General features: G+C 38.5%; 1 protein-coding gene across 2 annotated transcripts in view; it reads left to right on the top strand.

Annotated features, from left to right (window-relative positions):
- Positions 1 to 26,026, top strand: part of ZDHHC2 (zinc finger DHHC-type palmitoyltransferase 2) — a 72,640-nt gene that overhangs the window by 29,964 nt on the left and 16,650 nt on the right. For both annotated transcript variants that reach the window (XM_047771881.1, XM_047771882.1), the window contains exons 2-7: positions 2,672 to 2,698; positions 4,214 to 4,308; positions 13,325 to 13,445; positions 18,940 to 19,009; positions 19,883 to 19,915; positions 25,352 to 25,472. In XM_047771881.1, coding sequence (XP_047627837.1) covers positions 2,672 to 2,698; positions 4,214 to 4,308; positions 13,325 to 13,445; positions 18,940 to 19,009; positions 19,883 to 19,915; positions 25,352 to 25,472 — 467 coding nt within the window. The remainder of the gene's footprint in view (positions 1 to 2,671; positions 2,699 to 4,213; positions 4,309 to 13,324; positions 13,446 to 18,939; positions 19,010 to 19,882; positions 19,916 to 25,351; positions 25,473 to 26,026) is intronic.

The raw sequence follows: 26,026 nt of genomic DNA, 5'->3' as shown, positions 1-26,026 counted from the left end.
TTTATTGGAAACATACATAACAAATAACAGGATTACTTCCCAGAATATAGCAAGGGCTCTCAATAAGTAAAAGTAGATCAATCAGAAGAGAGAGAAAGAAAAAAATCTTTTTTTTCTTTCTTTCATTTATTTTTTAGGGCTGTACCTGCGTCATATGGAAATTCCCAGGCTAGGGGTCAGATCAGGCACAGCCACAGCAACGCCAGATCTGAGCCATGTCTGCGACCTATACTATAGCTCAAGGCAACGCTGGATCCTTAACCCACTGAACGGGGCCAGGGATCAAACCCCAGTCCTCATGGATACCAGTCGGGTTCATTACATCTGAGCTACAACAGAAACAACCTCATCCTGTTTTTTAATGAAAATTATTTTTATATATTTATTAGGATGGAACAGTTTGTTGATAAGTTACATTTGGTTTCATCCTTAAATTTTTTTATAATGTTTTTTATTTTTTTCCATTATAGCTGGTTTACAGTGTTCTGTCAATTTTCTATTGTATAAAAAGGTGACCCAGTTACATATACATGTATACATTCTTTTTTCTCACATTATCATGCTTCATCATAAGTGACTAGATGTAGTTCCCAGTGCTATACACCAGGATCTCATTGCTTATCCATTCCAAAGGCAATAGTTTCCATCTATTCACCCAAAACTCTAAGTCCTTCCCACTCCCTCCCCCTTGGCAACCACAAGTCTGTTCTCCATGTCCATGATTTTCTTTTCTGTGGAAAGGTTCATTTGTGCCGTATATTAGATTCTAGCTGTAAGTGATATCATGTGGTATTTGTCTTTCTCTTTCTGGCTTAGTTCACTTAGTATGAGAGTCTCTAGCTCCATCCATGTTGCTGCTAAAAATTATTTTTAAACTGTACTGGTAATCAGGGAAATGAATACTAAAACACTGATTTTTATTTTGGCCTAAAATTCTGACAAAAATTAAAGACACTACGTTTATAGGAAATTGGATAGGCTCAGAACTTTTGTGGAAGTGTAATTGGTATAGCATTTTTTGGACTTTCACATTTTACAAGTGTTACTGGAATTATTTACCATAAGCATGCATCCACGAGTAACTTCTTTAACTGAAAAATAAAAGAAGATCTGTGAATTTTGAAGTACATTAAGAGAAAAACAAGCTGTGAAGGGCAGAAATAACTTTTCAAAAGATGTCTTCAAATGCATATCCAGCCAGTATAGTAATGGTCTATGTCAAAAAAATTATCACTGCATACTGTTTCTTTTTTTAAATATCATTTTGTGTTATTGTTTTCAGTTCTGACAGCTAGAGTCATGGGTTAGCAAGTACATTTTCTTTAAAAATACCAGCACCTCTGGAGTGGCTATTCGGGGTCATTTCATACATAAATGCACAAATAGGATCAAGTTGCTTTTGCATGTCCTTAGGTTAGCTGAAGGAGTAGAAATTTTGATCCAAGGCGGAATTGTAGTCCATTTTGGAGGACTTTCAAGACAGGGAAGTGAGTGTCTAGAGAGAAAGGCATTCTTTTTTCTCACATTATCACTGAGAGCAGTGGTGGAGTCAGCTGGGAAAAACAGCTTCATCCTCCCTATGCCCTCCCATTAACCAACTCAGGGATCCTGTGAGAAAGCGCACTCTGACTCTCTAGCCTCTGACTGACCTGCACATTCGTGAAACAGGCCATTTGTTAAGTCAAAGATCATCCGTATCTGCCTTATTGAATAAGGAGCCATATCAGGTTTGTCGAGAAGTCTGGAAATCATCTGTTATTTGAGCCGAGAGAATATTTAAGAAGGACGCAGCCACTTTAACTGTATAAAGAAATTCTGCCATTTAGGTTTTCTGTTTATTGCTGTATATTGGAAGCCTAGATACCATAGGTAGAAGCCAGAAGAGGCTCATTTCTGCAGCCTCTGGTCTTACAGTCATTCTTAGAGCAATGCAATAAGGGAAAAGGATGCTCTCCAAAACTGTGGCTCCTGCTCACTGTTGTACAAATGGAGGAAGACCAAATGGGAAACAGAACAAGCAGATGATGCAAAAGGCAAGAAAACAGTGGGGCTTCTTGTCCCAGCTTGTTTGAGCTCCGTGGTCCCCATCCTCACTTACCTGCCACCTTGGGAGATTTACAGTAACCCCTCAGGGATGCCAGTTTCTCAGGCCTGTAGCTGGGGCCCCTCATTCTACGGGAGGAGGCAATCAGGCACAAGAATTGGTACTTTGAGAAATACAGCCAGAGAAGTATATGCCAGGACACAACATTTTTTTCCTTCTGGAGAGTTAACTAACTCTGTGGTTGCCAGCTTACAAAGAGCAAAAACCGTCTCTGGAAATGTGGTAAGCTGAACCTTGAACTCAGTAGTTGGAAGGAAGACCGAGAAATAGATCAGTATAGGAGTAAGACCCACCAGGGCCACGCCTGATGGGGGTTTGCTTTCTGTGTGGGAGCCACGGCTGAAGGGCCAGTAGGGGCCTGACTGGAGGCAGCCAGCAGCCTCCCCTCTCCACCTCTCTCCCACAGTGCTTGTCTCTCCTCTAAACCAAGTTGAACAAATATTTAAAGAATGTTGGTTTGAAAAGGAGCCAAATTTTTAACCTACTCCAGTGCCTTATGTCTCTGTCAGGCCCTCTGTTTGCCATAAGCTTCGTATAATCTATTGCCTCTTTTCTCTCTTTCTGTAGTGTCCATGGAAAACCTTGGAGAACAAGGTAAGAAATATTATTGCTTTAGATAGACAGTTTTAAACATAGTTTGAGAAAACAAATAGTGTTCATTTAGATTTGGTTGGAATTAATAAATTATACTTTGAGAATGTTGGTGTCAAGATGGGGTTAAAGGCATCTTATTCTCTTTGTCCCCAAACTGAATTCTCTCTGACTTTTGGCAATGAAACTACTCTGAAATGGCAGTCGCTGTGCCAAAGATTCTTGTGGCTTTGAGATACAAGAATAGCAATAGTCTCCTGTTTCCAGCTCAGAGTATGGCCCACTACCTGAGTCACTGTATAATTCATGAAATATATCAGTGGCTCTAGTCATTCCATACTGACTTAAGTGCCTTATAGATAATTGATTGTTTTACTGATTCTCTAGCATGAGTATCATCATTCTTTAAAAAAGAAAAGTGAAAAATTGCTGTTAAATTTAAAAATACCAAACATGCTGTATTTTAAACTGGTCTATTTTATTCAACTGTAACTTACAGAATTTATATGTTAATGTATTGTCAAGATTAATCACTATCACTGTATACAAAATAAAAGTTTTAAATTTGCATAGGATTCAAGACTGATACACCACACAAAGTATGCTTATATACACTACTTGAAAAAGGTATTCAGGAGTTCCCATGTTGGTGCAGCGAAAATGAATCTGACTAGGAACCATGAGGTTGCAGGTTTGATCCCTGGCCTCTCTCAGTGGATTAAGGATCCTGTGTTGGCATGAGCTGTGGTATAGGCCGCAGACGTGGCTTGGATCCCCTGTTGCTGTGGCTCTGGCATAGGCTGGTCAATTAGACCCCTAGCCTGGGAACCTCCATATGCCACATGTGTGGCCCTAAAAAGACCAAAAAAAAAAAAAAAAAAGGTATTCAGGGTGCTTTTCTTAACATTTGTCCCGTGGAGTTCTCTGGTAGCACAGTGGGTTAAGGGTCTGATGTTATCACTACAGTGTCTCTGGCAGCAGCTGTGGCATGGGAACTTACGCATCACTCGGGTGTGGCCAAAAAAACCCCCAAAAAACAAAAGACAAACAATTGTCCCATGTGATAAATAAGAAAATTGACCTCCCCTTGAAGGAAATTTCTCTGTGTTCATATGGTTTCTGTTTAAATCTTTCATCATTGAAACAGTGGTGACCACCAGATTTGACTGTAGCTGAGCAAATTAAGCAAAGAGCTTCTCAAATAGGAACTGCTTTTTCTCTTCTTTGTTAGTGGAGCAAAATTCTTAAAGCCTGAGTGTTTTAACATTTGTTTAATGCTGCGTTTGTGATTTAAAGTTGCAGGCATGACTTTATTCTTATAATTTAAGAGAGGCCTCTCTAGCCATTTTGCCAATAGAGGTCCTGCCTACATATGGAAGAGTTCTGAAATCATGGGGTATTATGTAATTAAATAATGAAGTTATTTGGTTATTTTAGAACAAGCACATCTTTTGTGAATATCTTGATCTTAGTATGTATTTGCAAACCACAGTGATAATTATGTTTCTTTCATTTTAGTTGTGTGCCTGATTGCTTATCATCTACTTTTTGCAATGTTTGTCTGGTCGTATTGGAAAACTATCTTTACGTTACCAATGAATCCTTCAAAAGAAGTAAGTTAAAAATATTAGTACAGTTATCTCCTAAAGTTGGAAATCTGTAATACTGAGTTTTATGTCTTTTTATTAATGTTCCAAACTTACCGAATGTAGTGATTTTTTTGTATTAATGTGTTAGTTAAAAACTTGAATTTTCACTTTGTAAATATTATTTTTGCTTTGGATGAGTTCTATTTCCAATATTAAATCTGTTATGTGTTTCATCATCTTTAGAGTCAGACACCAAAATGGATGGATGGATAGATAATAGAGCTAAAGATAGACATATTTCAGCTCAGTGGTTAACGAATCCAACTAGGAACCATGAGGTTGCGGGTTTGATCCCTGGCCTCACTCAGTGGGTTAAGGATCCAGTGTTGGCATGAGCTGTGGTGTAGGTCGCAAATATGGCTCAGATCCCTCATTGCTATGGCTCTGGTATAGGCCAGCGGCTATGGCTCCAATTAGACCCCTAGCCTAGGAACCTCCATATGCCATGGGAGCGGCCCTAGAAAAAACAAAGAGACAAAAAACAAAAAGATAAGCATATTTCTAGTATAATTATCATATTAATGGTGCATTAGTTGGCTGTCAGCCACCAGAAACAACAATAAAATAGTGACTTAACTAATCTTTTCTACTTTCAGAATCTATAGCTAGTCTACTATTTCCAGGCACTCAGGCTTCTATCCTGTTGCTCTGACATGTGTAGCCTCCATTCTCAACATTAGATCTTGGCCTAAAGTGGCTGCTCCAGTTCCAGCCATCATGTCTATTCCAGCAGCAGGCCAGAGAATGCAGAAAAGAGGAGTAGAAGTAAATGTCTCTCTCTCTCTTTTTTTTTTAACTTTGTAATTTTTTTTTTTTTTTTTTTTTTGCGTTTTAGGGCTGCCCCTGTGGCATATGGAAGTTCCTAGGCTAGGGGTTGCATTAGAGCTACAGCTGCTGGCCTGTACCACAGCCACAGCAGTGCAGGATCCGAGCTGCATCTGCAACCTACACTGTAGCTCATGGCAATGCCAGATCCCTGACCCACTGATTGAGGCCAGGGATTGAACCCACATCCTCATGGATACTAGTCAGATTCCTTTCCGCTGTGCCACAGTGAGAACTCCCTAGGCACTTTCTGAAAGTTCATAATGCCATTTCCCCTTAGATTTAGAATTTAGTTATATGACCATATTTACTTGCACAGAAAGCTGGGAATGTAAATATTCTCAATGGCCATGTTGGTCATGTTAGAAGAAGGACAGAGTGGGTATTGGGGAACAACTAACAGTCTCAGCCATGGACAGTTGTAGGTAGAGTTATATGGCCAAATTTCCATATTGAAAAGATCTTTCTAGCTAACTTCTACATTAACTTCTAGATTGTTTCTGGGTCTTTAATCCTGGTTAAATGTCCTTAGAACAAAGGACTGTGTCTTACTCATTTTTGTATCCTTGGCACTTATTCCAGTACATGATTGTTGAGTAGAAATAACCTTTGCTCCAGTAATAAGAATGTAGTTTCAGTAGGCTAGCCTAAAAAAAAAGGTCTAGGTATCACTGTGAATTGTTTCCTGAAGTAATCTGCTTGAAATGCAGCTGTGGTCAAAAAGGCCAATAAATATGCTATATCAACTGGGAAAGGATATTAAAAAACAAAACCACAGATATTTGCACAGTATTAATAGCATGCTTGGTCTGGAATGCATTAGATACAGCCTTTTTTTCTTCTTCTACTTTTTGTTCCCCAACCTCTTCTTCCTCCCTCCTACCATGTTTGCTTCTTCCCTATCACCCTTCTTATTCCCATCCAGGACTTAGTTGTAGGTTTGAAAGGAAATGCTGACTTACCATAGGTCATCTCATCCACTCTGGTGGCTTACCTATGACCTCTGCATTGACGGTTCCCGAATCTATTTCAGGCTCTTATCTCTCCCATGAATTTCAAACGTACGTCTCCCTGCCAAACATCATTCCACTGACACCGCAACTATGATAAATCAAAAACTGAGGTCACCACCCCCTCCTTCCCCAAACCGTGACTCATCTTTCTTATACTTGCTAATACCACTGCCAGCCACATCATCATTCAAGCCAGAGGCTTGGCATGCTCGCCCCTCCCCCAACAAGCAAATCCTGGACTGTTTTCATTTCCTGATTTTTCTTTTTCAGTTCCACCCTTGTTCTCTTTGCATTTCGTCATTGTCAGAGTCTCAGTCATCTCTCTTGTCTGAGTCTCTGCAGTTCTCTCCTCTGTGGTGGTACGCTTTGCTGCACTCCCTTCCAGGAACCTCGCAGAAGTCCACCCTTCATCCTGAGGCTGAAGCTGAACACTTCCACTCTGCTGGAAATGACTGTCAGTGACTCGGCCCATCCCACTGGGAAAGTCGGGTCTTCTCAGTTTGGCAGACATGACTGTTGTCCACATTTCTGAATTCTCACTTTATCCTCTAGTAGTTCTTAATTATGTGTTGTTTCTTGTGTACACCATGCCATAATTTTGTTTCTAGAAAATTCTTACTTCTCTTCTCATTGAAATAGGCTTGCTTTTATTCACAGTAGTAGCTCCTTCTTTGCTGGTTCCTCATTATCTCCTGAGCCACTAAAGCATTGGATTATCCCAGAGCTCGACCTCTGGACCTCTTCTCTTACGTTTCTACCTTATGACTTTATATACCATTTCATTATACATCATCTCATTGCTATGGCTCTCAAATTAATCACTAAGCTGATCTTCTCTCCTGAACTCCAGACTCATTGTCAGCTACCTATTTGTCATCTAATAGGAATTTCAAATTCACATTTCAAATGCCTGGAAACAAACATGATTTCCCACCCGCTCCCTGAATCCTCCTATTCCTAAGTATTTCCCATCTCAGTAATGGCAGTTCCATCCTTCCAGTTGTTGAAGTGAAAATCTTGAAGTCACCCTTGGCTTCTGTTTTTTTTTTTTTTTTTTTCCTCTCAGATCTCACCCCCAGTCAGTCAGAGAATTCTGCAGACCATGCCCTCAGAGTCCCCAGGTGAGAGCTCATACCTCACCCCCCCACTGCTTCCACCCTGGCCCAAGCCACCAGCATCTCCACTGGCATTTCTAGCACCCCTTCTGCACATTTCCTTGCTTTCGTACTTGCCCTCTTCTGTGTATTTTCAGCACAGCAGCCAGAGTGATCCTTTCAAGAAACACAAGACACTTCATGTTATTCTACTCAGCAGTTTCCTACAACAGCTGGGCTCATTTAAAGTAAAAACCTCATTCTCTACTATAGCCTAAAAGGCTGAACCTGGCCTGGCCCCACACCACCCCTCTGGCCCTCTTTAATGCTTTCTAATCACATTGGTTTCCTTGCTGTCCTATCAGAATGCTAATAAGCATATTTCTTCAGGGGCCTTGAAATTTCATCTTCCCCTTTGCCCTGAAACACTCTTATTAGAGATGACTTCGTGGCCAGGCCCCTCATTTTCCTCCATTTCTGTGTTTCTGCTCAAGGATTACCTTATCTTCCAGGCATTCCATGACTACTTCATCCAAAATAGCAAAACCCTGTCCTTGCATTCCTTGCTAAACCCTACCTTGGAGTATTTTTCTCCATAGCATATCATTCTGTAACTCACCCTGTCATCCTTTTTATACCATCCGCAGAATATAAGCCTTACAACAGCATGGGTTTTATTTATTTTGTTCACTAATCCATCACCAGTACCTCGAGCAGTGTCTGATCCTTAAAATGTACTCAATAAATATTTGTTAAATGCTTGAAAATAGAGAAGTGGTTATGTATGTAGATGCAGGTTTGTGTTTACAGCATTGGCAGAAAAGTTGAAGTGACTTTTAATTTCTCCCTAAAATTAAATGTGAGATCAGGAGTTCCCATCATGGCTCAGTGATTAATGAACCCGACTAGTATCCTCGTTGGATGTGGGTTCGATCCCTGGCCTTGATCAGGGAGTTAAGGATTCAGCATTGCTCTGAGCTGTAGTGTAGGTTGCAGACGTGGCTTGGATCCTGAGTTGCTGTGGTGTAGGCTGGCAGCTACAGCTCCTATTCAACCCCTAGCCTGGAAACTTCCATATCCCAGGGGTACGGCTCTAAAAAGACAAAAAAAAAATGAGGTCAACAGCTTAGAATGATGGAGGAAAGGGGTTGACTGAGGTTGCGGAGAGCAGGAAAGGTCTGAAATATTGGTTGGAGAGTGTAGAAAATGAAACAAGACAAAAAAGACCAAAGAAAATCACTGTATTGAGGAGAAGTTAATATTGATGAATGACAGTGCATTTACTGTTTCGTACCAGGCTTTGTTGGATGATTTGTGTAAAAAAGACATATCCCTCAGTCACGTTGTGTTACTGTAGGAAATACTATTTATCACCATTTTACAGATGAGGCAGTTAGGCTTGAACATTAGCTAATTATCCAAAGTCATTGAGTGCTAGCATGTGGCAGAGCTAACATCCAAACCAAAGTCTCTTTGACCATCATGGCTGCACTTCTTGTCACTATACCACACTCTCCTGTGAGGAGGGGACACCACAATGGTGGGGGGGGGGTGCTCAGGACATCAATTGGAGCATGGAGAAAAAGTAACAAGACTTTTATTTAAATGTTATTCTTTTATTCTTCTATTTAAATGTTTCTACTTGAAAAAAAGTTTCAGGAGTTCATGCTATGACACAAGGGGATATTGGTGACATTTTAGGAGTGCTGGGACACAGGTTCCATCCCTGGACATGTACAGTGGGTTAAGAATCTGGCATTGCCAAGCTGCGGCTTAGTTAGCAGCTGTAGCTAGGATCTGATCTCTGGCCTGGGAATTCCATATTCTGCAGGGTGGGTTCGTTACTGCTGAGCCACAATGGGAACTTCGGAAATTGATAAAAACTAAACAAAAGCACAACAGCTTGTGTTAACTGGCCAAAGGACTGCCCTAATCTGGAGGTTGGCGACAGGACAGGTATATTATCTTTTTTTACCCCTGAGGATCTTCCATTGCTTCAGATCTCTATAGATGTTATTTTTCCTCAGATCTGTCACACGTTTTGGTACACTAGTGTTCTGAGGGAAGGGACTGTGTATTTGGTGCATTCCGAAATAGAACTAGATATTTTGACATCATCTTATGTAAGTAACAATTCTACAAACCTCTGTTTGGTTTTTGGACCTGATACAGTATGCTGTGTTTATCTATTGATATGGAGTTTTCCAGTTCCATCACTCACTAGAATTACCTCTAAGGTTAAAAAATCCAGAACTCTGTAGAAAAGGTAAGAAAACATTGATGGCTTTAATCCTTATTAAGTCTTTTATTAAACTAATTTTCTTTCCTACCTGTGGCATATGGAAGTCAAATTGAAGCTGTAGCTGCTGGCCTATACCACAGCCACAGCAGCACAGGATCTAGCCATGTCTTTGACCTACACCACAGCTCACGGCATTGCAGGATCCTTAACCCACTGAGTGAGGCCAGGGATCAAACTTGCGTCCTCACGGATGCTGGTCAGATTCATTTTCACTGAGCCATGAGAGGAACTCCCTAAACTAATTTTTAATGCTAGGTTTTAAACCAATTTTAGAAATGGACAGGGGAGATAAATCTGCCTGAATTATGGGAATCATGGGAATCATGGTTCTGACAATGGCAAGTTAGAGACTGGGGTGGAAAATAACTTTTCCTGTGATAATTCAGTGCTCTGACTTAGCCTGCTGGCGCGTTTGTTCCTTTGTCCATTCCACAGTTAGAACAGAGGGCTTACTCTGTGCCAAGACTTGATCCCTGCCCTTGTTGGGTTACATGCCTGTGGGAGAGATAGACAAAGGGCAAATGAACACACATAATTTCACATTATAGTGTGTAACACAAAGAAAGCTCACATGACTGATGGAGAGTATACAGGGGGAGAGGACAGAGTTGTCAGGGTTCCTACCCTAGTAAGGGAGTCAGGGAAGTTCTTTGAGAGGATGACATTTAAGCTGAAACCAGCAAAATAGGAGCCACCCATCGAGCGTGAAGAAGAATATTCTAGGCAGAGGAATCAAACTGTGCAAAGTTTATAAATACTTTCTCTAGATTGACTTGTACTGTATTACAGCATCATTTGATCTTATACCTTTTCTATCCCTCAGATATTTCCAAAGAGGACACACAGTTCTATAAACAGCATCAGTACCCTTGCCTGTTTGTCAGTGCTTTTCTTTTTTTCTAAACAATGACTAGTACTTTCTAGATTTTAAAGTAGTGTCATCAACAGCTGCCTGATGCTGGCCTAGAATTTTTTTTTTCCTTTTATGGCCACACCTGTAGCATATGGGAGTTCTTGGGCTAGGGATTGAATCGGAGCTTCAGCTGAGGCCTACATCACGGCAAAACCAGATCCCAGCCGCCATCTGTGAACCATGCCACAGCTTGCAGCAGTGCTGGATCCTTAACCCACCGGGCGAGGCCTGGGATTGAACCCGCATCCTCACAACGCCAGGTCCCTCCCAGAAACAGTGTCGGGTCCTTAACCCTCTGAGCCACAATAGGAACTCCCTGGCCTCGAATTTTTAAGAAAGAAAGAAATTCTGGCAAATCCTCTGATAAACCAATATGATTGCCCATGATGGATCAATAAATAATTTGGGTTTTTTCCTCTATCAGGTCTTGGATTCTGTTAATAAGATCTGAAGGGTGGCACCATCGCCTTACCTCGGCTTCTCAGTGAAGCTCTTTTTCAGAGTCACTTTGAGAACAGTGGGATGGATCCTAGGAATCCCCTTCCAATTGGGAGATAATTTTCCATCTGAAGGGGCTATGGCTCCCAGACTTTTCTTTGATTCCAAAGTATTTAATCTGTTGCTTCTCCTGTCCCGCCTCTCAGATAATGCCACAAGGGACCTTTTCTGGGCTTGAGACTCAACACTGCTCACTGCCACTCACCACCCTCATTTGTATATTCAATTAATTAGAATAATTGTGTAAAATACTTCATTTTAGGAGTTCCTGTTGTAGCTCAGCAGGTTAAGAACCTGACCAGAATTCATGAGGATGTGGGTTCAATCCCTGGCCTCGATCAGTGAGTTATGGATCCATTGTTGCCATGAGCTATGGTGTAAGTCACAGATGTGACTTGGATCACCCATTGCTGTGGCTGTGGTATAGGCCACAGCTGCAGCTCTGATTGGATCCCTAGCCTGGGAACTTCCATATGCCACGCCTGAAGCCCCCCAAACAAAACCAAAAAACCCCCTTCATTTTATTTTAAACTGAGATTTAAGGTAGCAGGCAACTGCAGAGCACTTGATAGAAAGCACACTAAGCTTCCATAAATATGAGCTTTGTTTTTTTATTTGTTATTTGTATTCACTTGAAAAACGATTTGGTCGAAGTGTAATTTGAAACACCATGAAATGAATTAATAGTAAGCAAATGCCGTGAACTTTTAACAGGCAGAAAACTTAATGTGGAGAATACTTTTTTCCAGACATCTTTCTAAAACTCTTACAGTGAAAGCTGGAGATTGGTATCTTTAACTTCAGTAGAATTATCAACCTCTGAACAAAGATTTTTAATTCTTTATTTCTCCAGAGATAAAGATTTAGGCTCAGATATCATGACCTCAATTTCATCAAATTGTTTTTCTTTCCTACATTGACATACTTAAAGCATTTAAAAAAACATTTTCAAAATTGTACAATTTGTCATACGTATAAGAAAGCATATATAATGCATAGTTTAAGGAATAATAAAATGAAAACACTTAAACAGTCACCCAGCCAGTATAGAAACATTATATTTTCAGTATCTTGTATGTACTTCCATGCCATGTGTTCCATATTGTATTTCCCTGAATTTCTCAAGAAGTAACAACTATCCTGAGTTTTGCATTAATCATTTCCTTGTTTTCCTTATAATTCTATCATAAATATGTACCCCTAAATAATAGCGTATGTATGATTTACATATATGTTCATCAGTAGGTTGAGATTCTTTGATACGCAGCTGTAGTTCCTTAAATGTTAAAGTCCATACAGGATTCAATTATTTGTATATACCATATTCCAACTTAGTTGTTCATTATCCTTTTGATAGACATTTGGGATATGTTTAGTTCTTTACATTTCAAATAATGATGCTATGAATATCCTTGCACGTGTCTTCTGGAACACATTTATAGGAGGTCAGACAGACTTTTTTTTTGGTCTTTTTGCCTTTTCTGGGGCTGATCCTGAGGCATGTGGAGATTCCCAGGCTAGGGGTCTAATCAGAGCTGTAGCCACCGGCCTACGCCACAGTCACAGCAACTCGAGATTCGAGCCAGAGCCGAACCACATATGCGACCTACACCACAGCTCAAGGCAACGCCGGATCCTTAACCCACTGAGCAAGGCCAGGGATCGAACCCGCAACCTCATGGTTCCTGGTCGGATTCGTCAACCACTGAGCCCTGACGGGAACTCCCAGACAGACTTTTTAAACTGTTTTTTTGTGATTATCAAGTTGGAGCCCAAATAAATTTTCATTTTTCTCAAATAAGTATTTTTTTACATTGTATGGGCCAAATTGGCAGTATAAGAAGTAAAATTAATGAGTAGTTCGTTTGAGTGCTACAGAACTCATGTAATGATTATCCTTAAGTTAAAACTCACCTACTTGAGAATACATGCTTGATGTATTTGCTTCTGTTTTTGTTTTTAATGATAGCCAATTGAAAAATGCATCCATTGAGCCCAATTTGTTAATTATACCATTTCACCTATTAATATAACTAATATTTGGCTAGTATGCTGCAGTTCCTAAAGCACTTTTACATCCTCTTGAGTTTCACAAACATCTGAAAAAGTAGGTATTATTATTTTTTGTGTTGTTATCATTATTACCTTTTCTAGATTGATAAACTAATGATCCATGAAGCTAACAGATTTACCCAGATTTCAAATGCTATTACCCTCTGAATATGTGTGCTATATATACCATTAATATTTTATAAAGCCTTTCCTGTGGGTATAGTAGATCAATATGTTATCATTTCTTTGAGAACACTGATTAAAATTTAAATTTCTTCCACAGTTCCACCTCTCTTATGCAGAGAAAGAATTGCTGGAGAGAGAGCCAAGAGGAGAAGCCCATCAGGAAGTTCTTAGGCGAGCAGCCAAAGACCTTCCCATCTACACCAGGACCATGTCTGGAGGTAGATGATAATGTGTGCTTTGGCAGGACAGGTTGTGGTCACTGTTAGAAAGCAGAATTGCACTTGAAACTGTCCAACCCTCATTGAAACACAGGGTCTATTAAAACTCTCTCCAAACAATTCTCTAAAACAGCATGGAAACATGAGTAATGCTATAGCACAGAGACCTCAACCAAGTCAGCCCCGACTTTACTTCTAGTTGGCTTCTCTAGTTGTGATTCAGTGAAGATGTTAGAACTGCCGAAATCTCAATTTGTAGTTATATATATTTTCCAAGTTTTAATTATGGACCTCTTATTCTTACCTAGTTCAAAGAGCAGTATCTATAATGAATACAATATTGATAATTTTACATAACTTTAAGATCGTTATATAAATCATGCCAAACTTTGTGTAAGTATTGATTCAATTTCTTTTTTCTTTTTTCTTTTTTTTTTTTTCTTTTTAGGGCCACACCTGTGGCATATGGAAGTTCCCAGGCTAGGGGTCGAATCAGAGCTATAACTGCCAGTCTACACCATAGCCACAGCAATGCCAGATCCGAGGTGTGTCTGTGACCTACACCACAGCTCAAGGCAATGCTGGATCCTTAACTCACTGAGCAAGGCCAGGGATCAAACGTGCATCCTCATGGATACTAGTCAAGTTCATTACTGCTGAGCTGCAATGGGAACTCTAATACAATTTCTTTGTCTTTAAAATGTATGGTAAGTTTTAAAAATTTTTTTACAAAAGCAACTCAAATCTCATTTACTTGGGTGAGATTTTTAAGGAGATTTAACAGATATCTAATTTTAAAATTGTCTTAAAAATTGACACACATGGACTACTGGTTCTTGCCCACCAAGGGTCACCCAGAAATGTTGGGACTTTAGGCTCACGCTGCCCTTTTCAGTGGCTGCTAATTACTCCATGTGGCTATTGAGTACTTAAAATGCGGCTCGTCCAAATCGAGGTGTGCTTTAAGTGTAAAACTAGTTTCAAAGACTTAGTATGAAAAAGGGAATGTAAAATATCTCATTAATATTTTTATATTATTTATATTTGTTTCTAACTCACTTCAGACTCGTAACTGAATATAACTCTAAGCCTCACACATGATTTTTTTCCTGTTTGCTTTTTACTCTTTTTCAGTGAGCAAGTGGTAATTCCCTGATCCACAATATTATGCCACCCATAGAGACAGAGATGTGCTTATGTATGTTTACATATATTTACCCTATGTAAGCCTACATGAATACTGAGGAAATGTAAGCCCCCTAAGAATAAATTACTGCACAAGTTTCCAAAAGTATTTAATGACAGTGACAGTATCAGGTGCAGAAACCTTGCCTCCCCATTCTTAGTGCAGTTCTTGTCTACTGGACCCCTTGATACACCGAATTAAGACCAGGAGGGAAGCATAAGTCATACCAGCACAAAGTATTAATGTTCATTAATAATAACAAGTACATTTTTTGGATTTATAAGTCACCTCCTTGTGTGGTTTATATGTTGCTAAGGTTTTCATCTCTTGTATGCCTGCCTCCTGGGATAAATTTAGGATTCTCAACATCTGTGACACTCTGGAACAGAATCAGCACTTCCAATTATAACCTTTATTTTGGAGTTCCCTCTGTGGCTCAGCAGCAATGAATCCAACTTGAGGACGCGGGTTTGATCCCTGGCCTTGCTCAGTGGGTTAAGGATCCAGTGTTGCCGTGAGCTGTGGTATAGGTACCAGATGTGGTTCAGATGCTGAGTTGCTGTGGCTGTGGTGTAGGCCAGCAGCTGCAGCTGTGGTTCGACCCCTAGCCTGGGAACTTCCATATGTCATGGGTGTGGCCCTAAAAAGCCAAAATATATATAATTGAACTTTATTTATATTTTTAGTACAAAAATTCTGAATGCATGCCAAAATCAGCATTAACTGATGGGAGTCATTGGCTAAATTAAATTACACAAGGTGTAATGAATAGATTATAACACTAGTGTGATTGACCTCCTTCTGGAATATGTGGAATGGAAAGGTAATCACAATTTGGAATGGACAGTCCCTGGAGCAGCCACAGTACCCCCGAGGCAGGAAGGTGAGCGGGATCCTCCTCATCCCACCCCAGCCAAGACCCTTGGGTTCTTTGGATAACTTCCTTCCTCAACCTGCGGGAAGCTGTGGACTAAAACAACTGAAAGGTTAAGTTGATGTTCACATGTTTTATACTTTATAGAAGATTGAAGAAAGTGGAGGGTGATATAATTTAGGATTTTCCCATTCATTCTGAATCCACAGTCTTTCCTCCAAACCTAAAAGAGAAAAATACTAGCTGCCTAGGTTACACTGGCTGCTATATGCAGAGAACAAATCCAACCACATACTTGGGTGTGGGTTGTAGAAGGTATCAAGACTGCTCATCTCACAACTGTTTGTCCTGTGCTTTCTTCTGATCCAGCCATCTCTGGTTTTCTGACAGGACTCTCCAAATTCCATTATATTATTAATTATTCTTATTTTTAATAATGAGGACTGTGCTTTTTTATCTCTCTCTTACCCTTGACCCTTTCCCTACCAAAAAAAAAAAAAATTGTAGATTTTTTTTGAGTAGGGAGATAACCATTAGAAGCAGTGTAATTAGTTTGTCATTTTGCATGCAGATGTTGGTAACATTTCCTTTTCAACATTTACCAGAAAAGTTTTAAATTATGTAACATGTGAGTCAATTCTCAAAAAATTCAAGCAAGACAATTTAAAATCCTCCTTTCACCGTTAGGACTTTTTAAGTGACAATCAGATGGCTCATTTCCAATTCCAGTGGGATGATTTTAGTTGAATGTAATATGGCACATGTAGTTTTTTTTTTAATTATAAGACAAAACTTCCATTTTTGAAAGACTGAATTTTTTTCTACATTTTGATTTCTTTTGAGTTATTGCCCACTTTAATTTGAAAGGGTTTTTTTTGCCTAGTATACTTTAAAGTAGGAATAATCAGGAGTTCCCTCATAGCTCAGTGTGTTAAGGGTTCGGCATTGTCACTGCTTTGGCTCTGGTTACGGCTGTGGTACAGGTTTGGTCCCTGGCCTGGGAGCTTCTGCATGCTGTGGGCATGGCCAAAAGTGAGAACAAACAAACAAACAAATGAATGAACAAATAAATAAATAAAGTAGAGATAGTCACCACTTGGAGAGAATCCAGCATTGCCCACCAAAACTCACCTGGAAGTTCTTTGACTTTAGACTCATGCTGCCCATTATGGTAACCACTAGGCTTTTGTGACTACTGACAACTTAAAATGTGACTAAGTATCAAACATAAAAGTTTCAGGGGAGTTCCCGTCGTGGCGCAGTGGTTAACGAATCCGACTAGGAACCATGAGGTTGCGGGTTCGGTCCCTGCCCTTGCTCAGTGGGTTGACGATCCGGCGTTGCCGTGAGCTGTGGTGTAGGTTGCAGACGCGGCTCGGATCCCGAGTTGCTGTGGCTCTGGCGTAGGCCGGTGGCTACAGCTCCGATTCAACCCCTAGCCTGGGAACCTCCATATGCCGCGGGAGCGGCCCAAGAAATAGCAACAACAACAACAACAAAAAGACAAAAGACAAAAGACAAAAAAAAAGTTTCAAAGGTTTGGTATGATTAAAAAAAGTAAAATATGTCAACTAGTGTTTTATATTAATTATATGCTGAAATAATATTTTGGATATATTAGGTAAAATATTAAAATTAATTTCCCCTGTTTAACTTCTTTTAACATAACTCCTGGATAATTTACAAGTACTCATGTGGCTCATGTTATATTCCTTCTGCACAACACTTCCTCACACTCTGGTGCTTCACATGAGCCAGTGATACCTTCTAGCTTCCCTTGGAATGCACCTTTGAGACGTCTTCATTCAAGAGATGAACAGGCCATGCTGTTTATCTCTGGAATTCCTGGGAAAGAAAGTTATAAGGGGATGATTAAAAACTTATTTCAATATTGCAAAAACTCCTCCTAGGCCTTTTCATCTTAAAAATAAAGCTGTTTTTGTTTATAGCAACCATTTCCTTTTTTAGAGATTATAATGTTAGCTAATATAACCTGGGTAGTTGTTTGTTGCAATTTTTTTTCCTTATTTATTTATTTGGCTTTTTTTTTTTTTTTTTTTTTTTTTTAGGGCTGCACTTGCAGCATATGGAAGTTCCCAGGCTAGGGGTTGAATTGGAGCTGTAGTTGCCGGTCTACACCACAACCATAGCAACAGAGGATCCAAGCGGAGTCTGCAACCTACACCACAGCTCATGTCAATGCCAGATCACCAACCCTCTGAGCGAGGCCAGGGCTGGAACCCACATCCTCATGGATACTAGGTCGAATTCACTTCTGCTGTACCACAACGGGAACTCCTTTTTTTCCAAATTTTGAATTCATTGGTTTGATTTTGCTGGCCCTCCTGGACTGCCCACTTGACTGATCTGTAATTTTGGCAGGCTGAGTGCATCCCATCAGATGCTTGTGTAGTGAAAAAGCATCTCCAAAGGAGCTCGGGAGTGAGCACTTTGTGCTGTGGGAAAACTGGCAGAACAGGTCTTCAGAGAGTTAGATATTTTCAGGAGATTTTATGAGTCCCATTCTTGCATCTCCTCATATCTAGAAAAGCACTAAAATCCTTCATGGTGACATCTGCTCCTTGTAACTAGCAGTTACCTTCGGGAGACTAGCAGTGACCCCCTGTAAAAATGTGTGCTTTGGTTACATGTACCTCCTCCTTCCCCAAAATCATATGTATATTGACTGGTCTCCCCTACTCTGTGGAGCAGCATTTCAGAGCTTGTCTGAAATGCTGCCCCCAGGCTAGAGTCCTCATTTTGCCCCGAATAAAACTGAACTTTCAAAAAAAAAAAAAAAAAGAAAAAGAAAAAGCATCTCCAAATCAATCATCCATAATTGTCTCTGATTTCTGTATTAGAGAAGAAAGGATCAGGACTTCAGTCAAAATAATTAAAATTCCCTACTGGAAATACTTCCTCCAATATTCACTTCCAATCTTATATCTCACCTAGCAGAGGTCTGAGCTCTTTCCCAGTTCAAGCAACTAATTAAGCTTATTCACAAATTTCTAAAATGTATTTTTCAAAAAAAAATCTGCGAAAATATGATTGTATCCTCACCTAGTTGTCTTGGCAGGGTACAGGGAATGAATTGATTTACTTGGAGACATTCTCTTTACTTTGATAGAAATGGACATAGTTGCCCCCTTTATGAGTCTTAATGTGACTATTTTATAATGATAAATATACTTATAATTGAGAGTGCCTTAGAAACATTTCCCCAAAAGCTTTTCTATTTTGGAGAAACCTCTCCAAAGAACTTGAGGCTGTAGACAAGTCATTCCATTTTTGTGTTTACACAGCATCAAATATGTCACTTGTAGCAAATTTAAATTTATTATGCTTTTTAACATTTAAATGTGGGTACATGATTCAAAGTCATTTAATTGTCTATTCAGTTCACTGTTAAACCTAAGACTTTTTGTTCGTAGCAATCCGCTATTGTGACAGATGCCAACTTATCAAACCAGACCGCTGCCATCACTGTTCCGTCTGTGATAAGTAAGAAAACGTTCTACTTCTCAAATGTCTACATGCTGGTGGTCTTTTTATTTAGTATGTTTCTTTTCTCACTGCTTTCCACATCATTTCCTTTCTTCCTTATTCATGTGTTTCAGACATTTATTTAGGAAATGTAACCAGCACAGAGCACGGTCACTTGCAGTAACATGAGTGTGGCCAAGTGCATGATTTTTAGCAGCTCATACTTGGCTAGTTCGAGTTAACAAATACTTCTGTGATTCATTTCTATCTTCATAAAGATAATTCAGTTGCCTTCATGACAGATGTTCTATATTCTTAATGTACCACAAAGACAGTACCACTGGGCTTAAGGCTTGACATCTTAAGGGAAAAGTTTTATCCAGACTCCCTATACATTTTTTGACATTTTGTACTTTCTTTAGCACAAGATAGTTGTACGCTAACATACTGTGTTGTTTTTAGAAAATGAGTTGTTTGTATCTTAAAGCATGTATATGTATATATTTTTAATTTTATTGGAGTATAGTAGACTTAGCAAGTTGTGTTAGTTTCAAGTGTACAGCAAAGTAAATCAGTTCTACATATAAATATATCCATTCCTTTTCAGAATCTTTTCCCATATAGGTTATTGCATAGCATTGAGTAGATTTTCCTGTAAAGCATTATATTTTGAATTTAGAGTTCTCTCATTGTATTACCTGGAATTGGCCATGGTATTTATTTTAAATGAGCGATTTTGCTATTACTCAGTCTTTCGATAAGTCAATAATTTTGCAGTATTTTACTTGCCACGACTTTTTTGAAATAACTGCTTTATATTTTCCTTTTATAATGTATTGGGATAAATTTTGTAGGATGTTGAGTTTTGTATGTGTTGTTTTGTTTCCTTAGATGTATTTTGAAGATGGATCATCATTGCCCATGGTGGGTATGACTCTATACTTAAAGAAGTTTCTGTCCTTTAGAACATAAGTTGAATCATTGATCTATTTAAATCTTTTTATAAATGTTGCCTTAGCTGACTTAGGAGGTCCTTTCAGATTTAGTTTATAGTGTTTGTTTAGTTAGCTCAAAAGAACCTTTATTTAGGAGAGAGTTTCCATTAAATAATTTTAACTAGTAGATTAACAATGTAAAAGTTTTCTCATATTCTCTGAGAACAAATGGTTGTCTTTGTATGTACGTGTATAAATACGGAGATTCTAAATTATTTCTGACAAATTACACTAAAATGTATACATAAATTATCCACAATGCTTCGCTTAAAGTTTCTTATTTATTATTTTTTTTATTAAATGAATTAATCTAAAAATTTTTACAAGAATGAATTCATCTAAAGTTTTAACTATTTTAAAGACAATTTAAAGAATAGAATAGCAAATATACACACATATATTTAAACAAGGGTTTTGACTTAGAATTCATTATTTTTTTTTTAAAAAAGTTCTAAGTCATAGAATTAGGTAACTTAATAGAGGATTATGTGAAAGATCTAATTAGCTAATGGAGGTTGATTTTTCTACCTTGTAATTCCTTGTCTCAATGTGCACATACCTGTGACAACCACACTAAGGTTGCAAACCAGGTTGGATTTAGACATTAAGCAGGTCATTCTCCAAGCCTTCCTTATCTTCTTTCAGGGATGGTACTTGGGAAAGGTAGACATGCATACAAATATATGCCAGGTACAGGTTGAAACATTCTCAGTGAATGGTTACCTTACCTGCGGGAAACAGTAGAGGAATGTGGAGTTTTGCAGGATTCTGTATCTCTCTCCAGGATACCTCTTCTTTTTCTCCACCTAGATTTTCTCCTTTAACATGTTAAGGCTAATTAACTCTATGAGAATAATGCTCCTCTTAAAAATAACCTCCATATTGAGTAGTAATTTTTTTTTCTTTTGCTTTTTAGGGCTGCACCCATGGCATTTGGAGGTTCCCGGGCTAGGGGTCGAATCAGAGCTACAGCTGCCAGCCTACACCACAGCCACAGCAATGCAGGATCCAAACCGTGTCTGTGACCTACACCACAGCTCATGACAATGCTGGATCCTTAACCCACGGAGCGAGGCCAAGGATCAAACCTGAATCCTCGTGGACACAAGTTGGATTTGTTTCTGCTGCGCCACAATGGGAACTCCTGGAGTATTAATTTTCATTTGAGGTCACTCTTGCTTTCCTCATTCTTTCATTCATTTTATTCATTCTGTTCTCTTTCTCAGCAAGTGCTTTTTTACCTGTTATCTTCAATTATAAGTTTTTCTTAATCCTCTTATATCCCTCTGTTCACCTTTCCAGTAACACATGCTATCAAGCCCCCTCCCCTCATCTTGCCACAGTCCAATTGGGAGTTCACTGCACCTGCAGTGGACAGATCTCACGCCCACCTGCAGCTCCCACCTCAGGCACCACTGTTTCTCTGCTTCTCTGCCTGAGGACTGTCGTCTATTTGGTGGCAGGGCGGGTGTGGGGAGGCATGGTGGTGTTCAACTCATACTCTGGGAAGTTCAGAAATGCCAGGGTATCAATGCTTCCAGAGGTTACCCTCAACTGGTGAGGGACTGGCCAGGAGCACCTGCTTTATTGGCTTTTCTCCTTCTTTCTGGATAGCTGTGTGGTCTAGGTATAATTTAACAGAGTAGTAAATAAATCAGGGACATAGAGTTTTTATTTCTCTTTTGTTTCTAACATAACATAAGGGATAGTGATGATAAGAAATGGAGAGGTGGATAAGAACTTGAAGCAGGATTAATTCCAAGCTAGTACACATCTATGAAACTTGCCATTCCTTTGCTAGCCTCAGAAAATTACCAATATAGAAAAGAATGATTTACTATGATAGCAGTCTTTCTAAACGTGCAATTAATTTGGCTTTAAAAGAAACTTAGAGCATAATTTGGTGATCTTTCACATTTTGACAAACCCAGTTAAATAAGTCAGAGGGAACAGATATAAGACTCTGGAGTTTTAAAGAATGGGTTCAGATTGCATGTCTGTACACCACCCGTTGTCACTCTAGACCTGCGTGGCAGTGTGGAAGAGATGGAATGTACTGATGGCAGTGCCTTTCAGCTCCTGTGATACTGCTTCTCTGCACTGTCGCTTCCCATGCTGCAGCCCCAGCCCCAGCCCCCATCTCAGCTCCAGACACTCCCCTGCAGGAAGCAGTAGCCAGGTCGGCTTGTGAAGGGTTTGGTGCCTGCTGAAGAGAAGCTATTTTATTTATTTTAAATTTCAAATTAAAGTTCTAAATTAAAAAATTTATAGATAATACACACTTGTGGTTCTAAATTAAATAATAACGGTGCAGGTGTTCTTAACCCCCTTCTCCCTACCTCCTTCCCCTCCTCACAAGGAGCTGTTGTTGCTAAATGTCATGTGTGCTTTTCAGATATAAATCTGTATGTTTAATATTTTTTGTGCCCACAAAACATTTTTTACACATTTTTTTAACACAGGTATTTCCCTTACAGGCTGGGTCTGTGCCTTTTTTTTTTTTTTCTTCACTTCACTGGAAATATTTTCATATTATATATACAAAATCTTGTTTACAGCCATTATGTGAATATAACAGTCACTAATTAAGACTTTTAGAATTGTCACAAAGTGTGGGGCAACCTTTTTATTGAGGTCTTATATACGATTTAGAAGTTTAGTTATCTGTCAACTTAGAGCATTTGAAAAATCAGAACAGTTGCCTCTCTGTTTTCAATGACTTCAGTGTATCCACTGTGGCTGGTTACATGTTCTCATCGGGATGCAGGGGATCAACCTCACACTTCTGTTTTAATTAAAATAGAGATCCTGTAGTATTTGCCTTATTGGGTTTCCTATCAGAGATAGTTTTTCTTTTAATATAAAACCCTTATTAATTAATTATGTTAATAATGTACCTTGACTTTCCACTGGTTAGGTAACACTAATTAAATAATTTTAGCTTCAATTTTTTGAGTGCTTGTCTAGAGACAGTATGTCCATATATCTGTAAAAATCTGTAACCCTTAGAGCAATGACAGATACTATTAGAAATGATTCGTCCCATTTTAAAGTAGTGGAAAGTGAGGCTCAGAAAAATTAGAGTCGCTTAAAATGCATAACAAATTTTTTGGACTTCAAAGGCAATTTTCTTTCCATATTTTTTCTATATTCTTTTTCCAATTTAGACTCAGAAAGCAATTCCCCTTAAAACAGAACCAGGAGATGTTTACACTGAATTTGAACAACTAATATAAGGGATATTTACCTAGAATGTGTTTTATTTCTCCATATAAAGTTATTCAGACCCAGAATACATGTACTTCCTTTTCAAATTGAGTCTACAAAGCAGTCGGCAGTTTATTGTCTAGCTGAAAGCTGTCTGTCATGAGGAGAGAAAGGTATTATTAAAAATAAGTATTATTACTATACTTCCTTGAGTATAAAGCACATATCAAACTCTAAAATACTTGGTCTTTATTTACTGACTTTCTCCTATGTTTCCTGGCTCTGACATGACAAATTATACCATACCCCTAAATAGAAGTTAAAGTTAAATTAGATGTTGTAAAATCTATGTTCAAAATCATTTTCCTTTCAATAAAAACACTACTTGTCATCTAATAAATACAAAACTCCCTCTTACATTCCTGTAGAAAGGGAACAATCTTTCCTGTCCCTTCTCATTTTCCCTTCGTCCACAAAAGAGTCATTGTCCAGTCTTAATGCACCCAGCCTTTGTCTGACCATTCGCCTCTCTTGGAACCAACACAAGTAAGCGAAGGGAATATCCTGTATCCTTTTGTGACAGAATACAATTACACTAGACTTGTGTGGAACTGTTTGCAATATTATTTCCTGCCATTATTTCATTCAGCTATCATAAGAGACATTCTCAGTAATTGGTTTACACTCACTGGAATCTCTAGAGCTGCAAATGTAACTGTTTTCATACAGTGCACACCCACAGTTTTTGCCTTCTTTATGCATTTGTCGCACACAGTATCCTTAAGTTCCAAAATTGCTAAATCATATGCTGTTCCCTTGGCCTTATATTTTTTTTGAGGTAGAAGAGATAAACATTTTCCATCTGTGTTCCAAATTTCTAGTTTATTCTTAAGCCCAGTAAGTGTTTAATTTTTGAGTTATTTTAATTTTAAAAAGTGTATAATTCTAAGAATACTTAACATGGGTTATGACCTCTTAACAAAATTTTAAGTGCACAATATAGCATTGCTAACTCTAAGCACAGTGTTGTACAGCAGATCTAGAACTTATTCATCTTATATAATTGAGTAAACCATTTTTCATATGAACATAGTTTCACCTTAGCAATAGAGAAAGAAGAATGTTTCAGTTTATTAGCAGAGGCAGTAGAGAACAAGATTACCTTATCAGCATTAGAATAGGAGTAAAGCTGTTTGAGTAGAGGAATATGTGTATGTTCTATGCAGATACGTTTATTATACCAGTTAACAAAGTTAACTAGTGAAGATACCAGCTAGTTCTACCCAGGTGTTGCGTCACATTTATACAAAGTCATCTAAGAATTCCCTTGTTTTTTAAAAAGGAGGGGAGGGAAAGCTTTGAAAAGAAATAGAATAAGTGTTACTATAAAGTATGAATTGTATTTGTGTTTATATTTGTTCATATTGTAGTTTGAATTCTTACAGTGATTTCAGAGTAGGAACTGAGAATTATAAGTCTTCATATTTAGAATCATGGAACATAGAGCTGACTCTCAGAAAGGATATTAGAATGCTTATTTAACAGTTAAGGAAAATGAAATTCTTAGAGTCTATTGTACCTTGTCAGGACAACATAGTTATTTAGCATCAATTGTTTATGATGACTTCTCTGGCTCCCAGTCCTATTTCTTTTCCTAAACTCCCCATTTAATATGCTCTGATAATCTGGTTGCTTCAGTGCTAGGCTGACGGCATGCCAGTAGTCTGTGAAGATATTTCATCTAATTGGAAAAAACTTGAAAGATTTTTTAATTAATTGTAATTGGAAATCAAACTCAAAGGTAGCATAGAGAAGAACTTAGAAAATTCCTCTTATCTGCCTGGTACTAGTAGATTTGTCGCAGGATCTATTCTTAAGGAAGTGCTTATTTTTATAACTGAATAAGAAATACAGGGTTCATGATTGATTAAAGTAATATTACATATCATCAAATTTTAAAAATATGAACATAGAAATTCCTTTTGAGTGAAATGGATTTTTTTAATGTTTGTATGTGTAAAGGAATCTTTCAAGTTATGCTTAAAGAAATGCCAATAAATTTTAAATGATAGGAAACCAAATACTTTTAAGATTGAGCATATGTATATTTAGGGTGACAATGTAAAACTCATTGAAAATGTTTTTGTTTTGTTAACAGGGTGAACAATTGTGTTGGATTTTCAAATTACAAATTTTTCCTCCTTTTCTTGGCTTATTCTCTGCTCTACTGCCTTTTTATTGCTGCTACAGATTTACAGTATTTTATCAAATTTTGGACCGTAAGTCATTACCTTGGTGACTTTTTGTGGTATGCAAAAATGCATATGTAGATTTTTAATAGTGAATTAATCCAGACACTAATTTTACAGTCGAGCTAATTTATATATAGTCAGTGCTCATTATTCGCAGATTCTGTATTTGTGAATTCACCAACTGGCCAATATTTATTTGTAACCTCAAAGTCAATACTCACCATAGCTTTTGTGGTCATTTGCAGTCATGCACAGAGTAGGAAAAATTTGAGTCACCCATGTTCACATTTCCAGTCGAAGTCAAATGAAATGTCATACTGCCTTCTTATTTGAACCTGCATATTGTCACTAAGTGTGCTTTTCCGTCTATTTAGTGTCATGTCTTTTGCATTTTTGTGCTTCTTTTGTTGGTGACTTTGTTGTTTAAAAGGTCTTTAAACGTAGCGCTGAAGTGCTGGCTGAAGTGCTGGCTAGTGTTTCTGAGCAGAACAAGAGACTGATGGGCCTCATGGGGAAAATTCATGTGTTTAGATAAGCTTCCTTCAGGCGCAAATTATGGTGCTAGTGTGTGTGAGTTCTGT

This window comes from Phacochoerus africanus, chromosome 3, assembly GCF_016906955.1.
Source record: "Phacochoerus africanus isolate WHEZ1 chromosome 3, ROS_Pafr_v1, whole genome shotgun sequence".
Classification (NCBI taxonomy): Eukaryota; Metazoa; Chordata; class Mammalia; order Artiodactyla; family Suidae; genus Phacochoerus; species Phacochoerus africanus.
Note: the sequence above shows the minus strand (reverse complement) of the source record. Positions and strands in the feature narration are given on the sequence as shown.